We start from the raw sequence: 12,116 nt of genomic DNA on the forward strand, positions 1-12,116 counted from the left end.
TAATGTACACATTTTTATGTGCAATTTTGCCTAAAATGCAAAATTTTGAAAAGTAATTTTACCTAATATACTGGATGGTTGCAATATTATTTTTACTCTATATGCATTTCCATGCACACTTTTTCTCTGTGTTTTTCTATACTTTGTATATATTTTTGGTACATGTTACTTGGCTGGAGAACTGCATTGCAGAGTTTTTAGAAGTGCAAATTTCAAAGGCTGGCTGTGTTTCAGTAAGTGCAAATTAGATACATTTGCCTTTAAATATGAACTTAAACAAATTTATCCCCCATCCTTAATCCATGGCACCATGAACCATGAACCTGGCCTTAGTGTGTTCATATTTAAACTAGGAAAAAATCTCTCAATCCTTTGTTATTTTTGTATTAATTGTTTTATTGTCAAATGCTAAATATCTTAATATATTCCCCCTGTGTAGATATGGAATTCCTCCCCACCTCATGCAACCTGTTTTTTTTAAAAAGTGAATTAGCATTAGCTTTGGAGTCCGTTGCCATCAGTATGCTGATGACACGCAGCTCTATTTCTCTTTTTCATCTTCAGGTGAGGCTGTCAATGTGCTGAACCAGTGCCTGGCTGTGACAATGGACTGGATGAGGGCTAATAAACTGAGGCTCAATCCAGACAAGACTGAGATGCTGCTAGTGGTTGGCTCTTCTGACCAGATGGTGGATGTCCAACCTGTTTTGGATGGGGTTGCACTCCCCCTGTGAAGAGCAGGTTTGTAGCTTGGAGGTTCTCCTAGAACCATCTCTGTCACTTGAGGCTCAGGTAGCCTTGGTGGCACGGAGTGCCCTCTACCAACTTCAGTTGGTGGCCCAACTACGTCCCTATCTGGACATGGATAACCTGGCTTCAGTTGTCCATGCTCTGGTAACCTCCAAGTTAGATTACTGCAATGCACTCTACGTGGGGCTGCCTTTGAAGATGGTTCGGAACCTGCAGCTTGTGCAAAATGCAGTGGCCAGATTGGTCACAGGGACCACATGGTCCGAACATATAAAACCGATTCTGGCCCGCTTGTATTGGCTGCCTGTATGTTTCCAAGCTCGATTCAAGCTGCTAGTTTTGATGTATAAAGCCTTACACGGCTTGGGACCACAATACCTGATGGAACGCCTCTCCTGATATGAGCCCACCCATACACTACATTCAAGATCAAAGGCCCTCCTCCGGATGCCTACTCCAAGGAAAGCTGGGACGATGGCAACAAAGTTGAGGGCCTTCTCAGTGGTGGCCCCCAAATTATGGAATGAACCTTTTGACGAGGTGTGTCTGGTGCCAACACTGTTATCTTTTCAGTGCCAGGTCAAGACTTTCCTCTTCTCCCAGGCATTTTAGCATGTGTTTTTAAATTGTATATTTGTTTTAATGTTTTTAGTTACTATAAACCGCTCAGAGGGCTTCAGCTATCATGCGGTATATAAGTACAATAAATAAATAAATAAATAAAAGCAAGGAACCAGCCCTGGGAGAAGAGAAAGGCTCTTGGCCCGCCCTCTAGACCTCACCTCCTCCCGCTCTCATAGTAAGCTGGGATTTTCTCTTTTTTATATATATACACTGACTAGAGTCTCCTGGTGCGAGAGGAGGAGGAAAAGGAGGGGAAACCTCACGCTCTCAGGGTCTCTCTCGCTAGCCTCTCCGCATTGTTTATCTGCCAGCCACTCAGACTTCCCAGGGCACTGAGGGGGTTTGGCTTGCTGACGTGATAGGGGACTTGGATTAAGCTTTCTGGCGTGGAAGACAAATTAGTTTGGGTGGGTGTAGGCAAGAGTCAGTTTAGCTCTGGAACCTGGTTTTAGGACCTGCACAGTATCCGGGATTACCTCTACCATTATGGTTTAACTAGGCATTGTTTTTCTTCCTATAAACATTTAAGCTGGTGGAGTGGGAAAGTGCCATCAAGCATGTGAGTGAGCATTTTGTGCTTTTAAAAAAATTAAATGTATCTCACTTGGAATTTTCTCTAAGGATTGCGGGACAGAATACATGACACAGCTTCCTTGTTTTTGTAACAGGTTAGCCAGGTTGTTTGAGAGATTTTTCATTCCACTAGGTCAGTGTTTCTCAACTGGTGTGCCTCCAGATGTTGTTGGACCACAATTACCATCTTTCCTGACCATTAGCAATGCTGGCTGAGGCTGATGGGAGTTGTGGTCTAACAACATCTGGAGGCACACCAGTTGAGAAACACTGCACTAGGTAGGTTTCTGAATCCCAGTTTCTGCAGCCCAGCACAGTATACTCTGTGGCTACACTTTACTGTCTTACAATAACCCTTGTCTATTAGACAATCCTTCCACAACCTTTCATAAGGCTTAGAACAAGACTTATGGATGGCTGCTTTTTCTGTGTTTTTAATTGCCATCATTAGTCTGGATCTCCACAGATCCTTTTATTACCTGTCAGCTAAAAAGACAGAAAAATAAGCTGAGATATGGCTGAAAGTGGAAGCCTTTAGATTTCTTTGGAAGTAAGATCTACTGCTGAGTAAACATGATCACAATTCCCTCAATGCAAATTAAGGTGTGATTTGTTTGCAATGAAGCAAGAGGCTCATTAGTTTTTGCACACAGGAAGAGTAAGACCTAGGATCTTTTACAGGTACCTTTTTCATAAGATAACTTTGGACTCTGGAAACAAGTCTCTGGAGAGAGAAAACTGACTTCTCATCTAAGAAAGACAAATCTGACTTCTAATCTGCTCTTTGGAACTCCCTGCCTATTGACATCAGGCAGGCATCTTCGCTGTATTTCTTTCGGTGCCTGCTTGAAACTTCCAGACACATAGATGTTGATCTGTTTAATTTTTTTCAGTTAGTAGCTGTTTTAATTACTTGGTTTTAACTGTTTTATTGATCATTTTAATGTTTTTTGTAAACAGCTTAGAGGTCTTTACATTCAAATGGTATACAAATTTTGTTAAATTAAAAAAAAAAGGTTGTACGCATGCTACTCAATTTTTTTTCTTTAGTTGCTGCTTGTGTTTATTGTTTGTTGTCTGATTTTATTGTTGATATTTTGTATTTTAACCTTTTTGTACACCGCCCAGAGAGCCACTCGCTATGGGCGGTCTATAAATGAAATAAATAAATAAATAAATAAATTCTTCTGAACTTGAAACAGTTATACCTACCTATTCAGAAGTATGCATGCATATTCAGAAGTATGTCCAACTAATATGGGACTTTTCCGCTAATAAATTTTGTAACTTTGTCAGAAACTTTGTGCAAGCAGACCAGGATAAAGGCTCAATAAACAGGTCTGGAAGCAACCAGACACAGTGTAGGTGATATTGATAACACAAACATCCTAGCATCGGTAAGTTAATTAACTCACAGTACTGTGATAAGAAATCACTATTCCGATTCAAACCACAAGTGATAGCATTCATTCCCTCCATAAATTGCAATTCACTGGTTTCATATTGTAGTCTTCCACTGAAGTCTCGTTGTTTAAGAATGGCCACCTTAAGGTTAGTGGCAGAGGGTCATGCGAGGTTGAACAGTGGAGGCTGGTCTATTTGAGTGAATTGGGGACTGCCCCACCATCTTCAGTCTGTCCTCAGCCAGTCCCCAGCTGCTTGTCCTCTTACTTACTAAACTAGCCCAAGGGGTGGTCCTGCCTGTTAGCTTCCTCCTCCTTAATCTCATTTTTGCCCTTGTTGAACTAAGCAGGAAAGGTGAATGAGTTGGCTCTGCCTGTCATTGGCTCTAGCTCCACCCATCATTGACTCTGGCTCCACCCACTGTTGGTCTCCCTTGCCTTCTGCCCTACCAGTTCCAATGTGCACCAGCTACCACTGAGGTTGAAATGTTCACCCACTGGTCTTTGAATATTGTATTTCTGATGCCACGTATGTACCCATTTATTAGTTTGTGTAGTGGCCAGCTTGTTCGTCCTAGGTAGAACACAGAAGGGTGTTGGCATATGATAGCATTTACCATACTGGAAGATAAGAAGGTGCCTAGTCCATGAAAGCCTATGCCAGGGATAGCCAACATGGCACCCTCCAGATATTATTGGACAGCGACTTCCACCATCCCTGACCATTGGCCATGCTGGTTGCAGCTGATGAGAGCTGGAGTCCGGTATCTTTAGGGCCACAGGTTCCTCACTGCTGCTTTTAGGAGGTGGGCCATAGCTCAGTGAAAGCCAAGTAGATCAGGGTAGCCAACATTGTGCCCTCCAGATGTTGCTGGGCTACAACAATCATCCCTGATCATTGGCCATGCTGGATGGAGCTGATAAGAGTCCAACAACAGTCCAACAACAACTGGAAGGCACCATGTTGGCTACCTTTGGCTTATGCCATCATAAATGTGTTGGTCTTTAAGTTGCCACAAGACTTCTGCTGCTACAAACTGACACTGACACCCCTGTGGAAATGCCCTACTTATCTACATATATATATGCATATATTTTTTTGGAGAGCCGGTTGTTAAACATTTACCAGCATACCACTGGAAGGAAGGCTTATTCCAACAGCATGTGAAGGGCCCCAGTTTCCTCACCCTTGTCTTAATGCAACTAAAAGCAAAGCCAACGTTCTTCCAATCGCAAGTCATAGTTCTGCAGCATAACTAAGACCCATTTCCCCACATTAAAAAGTATTTTATCTGTATAATGTACAATATTGGGAAGTACAAGTACTGGGAAGTAACACTGGGGAGGATTAGTTTCTCTACACCTCAACCAACAAATGTTCACTGAATGCTTGAATGATCAAGGGAATGGATTGACTCCCGTATGAGGAAAAGTTGCAGCATTGGGGGCTTTTTAGTTTAGAGAAAAGGTGAGTGAGAGGTGACATGATAGAAGTGTATAAAAGTATGCATGGCATGGAGCAAGTGGACAGAGAAAAGTTCTTCTCCCTTTCCTGTAACACTAGAACTCATGAACATCCAATGAAGCTGAATGTTGAAAGATTCAGGACAGACAAAAGAAAGCATTTATTCACACAGCACATAGTTAAACTATGGAATTGGATGGCTTTAAAAAAAGATTAGACAGATTCATGGCGGATAAGGCTACCAATTGCTACTAGCCATAATGGCTATGCTCTGCCTCCATAGTCAGAGGCAGCATGCTTCTTTACACCAGTTGCTGGAAACTGCAGGAGGGGAGAGTGCTCTGCACTCCAGTCCTGCTTGCGGGCTTCCCATGGGTAGCTGGCCACTGTGAGAACAGGATGCTGGACTTGATGGGCCATTGGCCTGATCCAGCAGGCCCTTCTTATATTCTTATGTGGTGTAGGCCTTTGTTTTGGCAAATGGCAGAAAAAAACATTTTAGCTTCTTCATTTGTTTTCATACAGTGGAGAGACTTGATAGGACCTTGAGGTGAAGGAACAATCATCTTAATGTTTCCACTATCATCCTATGCAGGTGTTTGGGTGAATACATGCATGCTACAAGTGGGGACAGGGTGGAGTGTGCATGCAAGCTCCTCCTTAAATATGTCCCTGTGTATAACCGACTCCACTTCAGGGGTGGCATTACATCCATGGGAGGGATGGGCAAATCGGTCAAGTCCTAATTTTTCTAGTCTTTCATTCAGTTTTCCACATTTCCATATCAGTTTGCAATTTTTTTAAAAAAGTGCTCATGAACATTCATCAGCATTTTAGTGCTAATTTCTTCTAATGTACACATTTTTATGTGCAATTTTGCCTAAAATGCAAAATTTTGAAAAGTAATTTTACCTAATATACTGGATGGTTGCAATATTATTTTTACTCTATATGCATTTCCATGCACACTTTTTCTCTGTGTTTTTCTATACTTTGTATATATTTTTGGTACATGTTACTTGGCTGGAGAACTGCATTGCAGAGTTTTTAGAAGTGCAAATTTCAAAGGCTGGCTGTGTTTCAGTAAGTGCAAATTAGATACATTTGCCTTTAAATATGAACTTAAACAAATTTATCCCCCATCCTTAATCCATGGCACCATGAACCTGGCCTTAGTGTGTTCATATTTAAACTAGGAAAAAATCTCTCAATCCTTTGTTATTTTTGTATTAATTGTTTTATTGTCAAATGCTAAATATCTTAATATATTCCCCCTGTGTAGATATGGAATTCCTCCCCACCTCATGCAACCTGTTTTTTTTAAAAAGTGAATTAGCATTAATCTGAAAACTTTATTAGTTAGCCTGCGGCCAGTTGGATGATTATATAAAAGTAGTCTATAAATGTTGCTAGGAAGGATTTATACAAACACTGATAAAGACAGGTGCTTCCCAGACTGGATTTAATGCTGCACAACATAAGCTCAGTTTTCATTTCCTGTTGAAAACTCTGTTTGCTGTTGCTACAAATTTTTCATCAGGTGGAGGCTTCCTTTGGCTGCCAGGCTGCAAGAACTTCTTAATTGTAGGAACATCACAAATTCTTGCTTTAAAAGCCTAAAATGGCAAATGTTGCAAAGTGTTCACATTAAGGAAGTTAGGTCTATAATCTAAAAATCATTGTACATTTACTGCCAGAGAAAGGGAGAGACGCTGATGGGATTTTTTGCCTCAGCTGCCAAAATAACTTGACTGGCCTTGGATACTCTGCATCTTGAATTCTTTTGGGCGGGGGGCACAATTTGCTGCTTTGCCTCAGGCAGCAAAATGTCTTAGGCAAGAATATGTAAATACTTTTCATAGATATTTGGAGGAATTCAACTGGGCCACTGAGATAAATTATTTCTCTCCCTGGAATACAAGAGACAATATGGGGGCAGAGCAACTTTGAGCAGTCAGAGGCCCCTTTTCCAATGCTGATTTTAATTTTTAAAAAGGCAATAACATCAGCTTGCATGGCAGTGGTTTTAAAAGTGAGAGCTAAAGGTTCAGAATAGTTTGCTGCAGGGGCTTTCAGCGTAATCTAAGCTGGAAACTCTAGCTTTCAGTAGAATGGTGTTGGGTTGCTTAACATACTTCCTTGTTCTCAGAGGTATCAGCTTCTAAGTGACTAAACCTGTATTTGGAAAGTGTTGAGGACACAGTCGGTCAAACATCTATTCATCTCTACTATTATTGAGTAAAAACAGCCATTGTTATTGTCAGTCATTGTCAGCTAATTCTTTTACCTGCAGCAAAGGAAACTGTGAGAGAATAGTGGGCTCTTTCTCTTCTGCCATTAATATGGTCTCAGTCAGTTGGACATCAGCCCAGGTCAACTGGCTGCCAAGAAGAAAATGTTGCCCGTTGTCTTTTAAAACCTATGGAATAAAAGTTCATTATATGAAAGTACATGACAGTATAAAGTGAGGTAGGGCACCTACTAGGGATGGAAAGATCTGTCAGTTTCAGTTCTCTCAGCTTCTCATTTTTCCAATGTTAAATTCAGTTCTCTGCATTTCTACAGCGATCTGCGAATTTTTTAAAAAATTCTTCATGAAAATTCTCCACCATTTAGTGTGAATTTCTCCAAATAAACACATTTTTGTAGGCAGTGTTGGCAAAGGTACACATTTTTACAAGCCATATCTCATAATTTCATGCCTTTTTGCATGCTATTTTCACTCATGTATTCATTTTGATGCACATTTCCCCCTAATATATGCATTTTTGTAAATGTTGTTTAGTTGGCAAACTGCATCCCAAAATTCTAATAAATGCAGATTTTGAAGGATGGCTGTGTTTCGGTTCTCATATTGGTTCAGAAATTGTGAATTTGATAAGCTCTGCTTGAAATGCAAACTGAATCAAAATTCTCATCCTTCCCAGAGATGACCCACTATTTCCGTGAAGTCTTTGGCACAATGCCCTAAGACCCATGCCTTACGGCAGCTCAGCCTATAACTGCCCTCTTCAATAACCCAGGGTTTTACTCTGGCACACAAGAGAAAAAAACCCTGAAAGCTATATACTTACTCAATTTATGATTTTTTCAGATAAACAGGAAAAACACCACCATTTCCTGACATTGCAACAAGGTCTAGGCACTGCCTGGAGGTCAACAAACCAGAACTCTGGCTTCATTTATTGGCTACAATCCTGAAAGGGCAGGGTTAAAGCTACAAGCTGCTATAACAGATCTGTTAAACAGATTTAACAGTTGCAGGGGTGTGGCTGATGTTCTGGTGTATATCTCATGAACCAGACCACCTAGAAACTTATTTTTTTTAATTAAAGCTGAGAGTCCAGAGATTAAGGTGACTCACCTGGAGACCCAGAGAGGACCCCGAAAAGCCAGAGTATCTGGCCAAAAATTGGACACCTGGTAACCCTATTTATATCCCCCCTTTTGTCCAAGAACTGCATGGTAGTGTACATGGTTCTGCTCCTCCACATTCTATCCTCACAACAGCCCTGTGAAGTAGGTTAGGCTGAGAGACAATGACTGGCCCAAGGTGAGCATCGTGGCTGAGTGGAGATTTGAACCTGGTCCTAGTCCAGCATCTAGCCATGACACCACACACTGCTAGTTTTAATTATAATGGGTCCATATATGTGGTGCATTATTACATTGCATCAAGTTTCCCACTTGCTGGTTTTAAAATTGTTTCATTTATTTATTGTACTTAAGCTGGTTTTAGATTTCATGTTTATTATGATTTTCATAATGAATGGGTGGTATATAAATGAAATACAGTAGGGCCCTACTTTGCGGTGCTCCGCTTTGCAGCGTTCCACCGATACAGCGGTTGTCAATTGCAGAAAGGCCCTGCTCCTACTGCGCTTGTTCCACTTTTACAGCATTTTTCGGGCATCGGGTACCATTTTAGACAATGTTAGTCAATGCATTCTGCTTTACGGCAGATTTCGCTTTGAGGCGGCGGTCCAGAACAGAACCTGCCGTATGAGCGGGACCCTGCTGTAAATACATTTATTTATTATATTTACATTCCCTCTTTCTGCCAACTGCTCAAGGTTGTAGTTTAAAATAATGGCTTACAATCAAAGAGACTTGATGCAAAAAAAAGAGAGGAAAGAAGTAGAAAATTAGCAAATTCAGGTACCAGTTCTTTCATACTATTGTGTGATTAATTTATGTCATCATGACTATGTGAAACAGTCACCATGGAGGCTATTCTGGAAGGGGAGGAGTCATTTGACCTCTGCCAAGTCGATGTGTGTTTGTGTGTGTGTTGTAGTATATCTCTAAAAGCACTGTAAGTCATACAACCACTTCAGCACATGCTACACTCTACATGCATCCTTTCAAAACATGTTGTCAGTCCTCTATTAAGCCAAATCCATCCATCCATCCTTCCCCACAGAGAAACAGTTTTGGTCCTAATTAATTATAATAATCAGTTGTTAAAGACTACTTGCTCATCACTTCCCTGGGGGCAAATGCTCAGTCCAGTGCCAGAAGCATCACAGCATATGGCCTTTCCTTTTCAACAAAATGTGAGATAGTTGAACATTGTGCCAGCATGTTGCATATAGTACCTTCTCATAAACTGGGAAGTATCTTTTTGTGGCTCGTTCAATTATTAAACTAAGATTATTCTCCTTTTCTTTAGGAGGTGATTTGTGGTGAACCCTGATCGTTCCCATCAGATCTGTTGTTCCTTCCACATACATATCAATTCTGGAATTGAGAAAGAGAGGGGGAGAGAGATAAACTACTTAATCTGAATATGATCACTTAAAGATGAGGATGTAAGTTTTGGTCTCTCAGTTTCTCATTTTTCCAATCTTAAATTCAATTCTCCACATTTCATCAGCAATCTGCAATTTAAAAAAATCCTATGTAAATTCTTCAGCATTTTAGTGTGAATTTCTCCTGATAAATACAGTTTTGACTGCAGTTTTGGCTAATGTACACATTTATGCAAGCTGTTTCTCCTAATATAATACATTTTTGTATGTTATTTTCATTGATAGATTCATTTTTATATACATTTTCTCCTAATATATACACTTTTGTAAACATTGTTTGGTTGGCGAACTGCATTGCAAAATTTGGACGGCTGGGTTTCGGAAAGTAAAAATTTGATAAATTCTCCTCTAAATGCAACTGAATTGAATTTCTTTCCCATCCTACTTAAAGATATCACCTATACATTATGGAATATCTTAGGCACATATACAATGCTAATTGTTTTTTCTTCTCTGTAGTTACTGCATTTATATTGCAGTTCTTAAGACAATTTTGTTTCCTTTATACCTATGAAACTCGCTGCATGTCCTAAGGATAGTTTTCATGTATGTAGTCATGTTCTTAGATTTAAGCACTTAAAGAAAAAGCCCCTTTTAATGCCTAATCAAAGTTCACTGGCATATAGTTGCAACTTCTTTCATTTGTAATGTGGGTGCTTCTACAACAGCTACAACTATGTAAATCATTCTCTATGCACCATTAGAACATTTTCTTATGTTATAGTTGTGATTGACTGTAGCTGCAGTGGTAAATGGAAATTACTACTATTAGATATACTGGAAATACTAATTTTCTTTTCCTCTTTCTCTTTGGGTGCCATTGTTTCCCATGGGGCCAACGTTGGAGCTCCTTACACATTCCATTCTGTTGAACCTGAGAATGGTGAACTTTGCTGCCAATTTTCTACTGGGACAGGTTCAAGGTTGTAGCATTAATTTACTAGACAACTCAGAGCAGTTTACCTGAGAGATTGCCTCCTTCCGTATAGACCTGCCCAGTCACTGAAGTAATCTTCAGAGGCCCGTGTGGCTGTGCTACAATCTGCAGATGTCCATCTGGCAACAACCTTGAAGAGGGCCTTTTCTGTGTTGGCAACCATATGCTTGAATGGCCTCCTCCCACAAATAAGATGTGTGCCAAAGCTTTGATAGTTTGGGCACATGTTGAAGATATTTTTATTTACCTTGGCCTTGTTGGTTTCTGATACTTGTTGTTACGACTTACTTTATTTGCAATACCGATTGTATTTGAATTTCATAATATTTTGGTGTTGGATACTACTTGGTGATGCTTGCATGATATTTTAAAAATGTTAAATATGTAAAATAATTAATGAACAAATGTGCAGATAAGAAAAAAATACTCCTCATACAATACCTTCAGTATTAATAGTATGAAACAAAGAAGAGGGCCAATGCAGTACAGGAGGTGTGTTCTGGTAATTCTTCATTGGGGTTTGGGATTCCCAAATGGAGACCGATGCACATTTGACTATTCCAAATAAGCATCAATATAGGGTTGTATTCAGTTGAGTCTAACTTAGCATTGACCCATTGAAATCAATGAACCTAAGTTAGTCATGTCTATTAACTTCAGTGGGTCTGCTGTAAGCAGGACTAGCATTGAATACCACCCATAGATCCTAATACATAGATCTTCAAGTGTTTTGACACTAATAACACAACTACCCTAATAACTGAGGATGGCTTAGGTTTAGCTCCTCTGTGTTTTAGCTCCAGGGGAGCACCAAGTGGTGCTCAGGATTTGTACAACACATACTTGGATCCATGCTGATCCTGCTAGTTTCAAGGCCACCACCTGAACTAGCAAGGATCAACACAGAGATCTACACAGTAAGTGTGTGGCTGGCAAGTTATGAGGTGCACTGAGACTGCAATCCTATGTACACTTACCTGGGAATAAGCCGCATTGATCACATACTTTCTTCCAAGTAAACATTAATTGGATTGAATTTTGAATCACCACTTCTACCACTAACACAGATCTTCCATATAGGAACACCTTTACTGTCAATAAGCACTGGGTATCACTTACTTACAAAAATGTGCCATTTACTCTGCCTCCCCAACCCCCTCCTACTCCACTTTGATTTCTGAAGTGTTATCAAGCATTTTACCCACACTTTTCATCTGTAAGATGTAAGAGGTAAGAGCTAGAAAGTTATTTTAAAATTGAGGCTAGGCTGGATTTCGCTCTAATGGATTTTGTGCAGGAAGAGCTTTTAAGACCAACATAACCACCCCCATACATTGCTTGGAGGCAACTTTAAGTTAAGGGCTTGCTCTTCCAGACTAACCAGAGTAAGGGGATTTAACACAAATTGAAGGTATAACTTCGAAAATCTGAACATTTTAAGGTATGGTCTGAAGCAGAGCTTGGCAAAGTTACATGTTGAACTACAACTCCCATCAGCCCCAGCCAGCATGGCCACTGGATTGGGCTAATGGGAATTGTAGTTCAAAAAAGTA

At 40.2% G+C, this 12,116-nt stretch overlaps 2 protein-coding genes across 4 annotated transcripts in view; both read right to left on the bottom strand.

Moving 5' to 3' along the window:
* LOC133383050 (glutathione S-transferase-like) overlaps nt 1–12,116 on the bottom strand; it is a 176,762-nt gene that overhangs the window by 74,166 nt on the left and 90,480 nt on the right. The window lies entirely within an intron of this gene.
* Nucleotides 6,116–12,116, bottom strand: part of LOC133384324 (glutathione S-transferase A4-like) — a 40,650-nt gene continuing 34,649 nt past the window's right edge. For all 3 annotated transcript variants that reach the window (XM_061626232.1, XM_061626233.1, XM_061626234.1), the window contains 3 exons: nt 9,414–9,555; nt 7,103–7,234; nt 6,116–6,431 (listed from right to left, as the gene is read on the bottom strand). In XM_061626232.1, coding sequence (XP_061482216.1) covers nt 6,306–6,431; nt 7,103–7,234; nt 9,414–9,555 — 400 coding nt within the window. In that variant the 3' untranslated portion in view covers nt 6,116–6,305. The remainder of the gene's footprint in view (nt 6,432–7,102; nt 7,235–9,413; nt 9,556–12,116) is intronic.

The sequence above is a fragment of the Rhineura floridana genome, chromosome 4, assembly GCF_030035675.1.
Source record: "Rhineura floridana isolate rRhiFlo1 chromosome 4, rRhiFlo1.hap2, whole genome shotgun sequence".
Taxonomy (NCBI): Eukaryota; Metazoa; Chordata; class Lepidosauria; order Squamata; family Rhineuridae; genus Rhineura; species Rhineura floridana.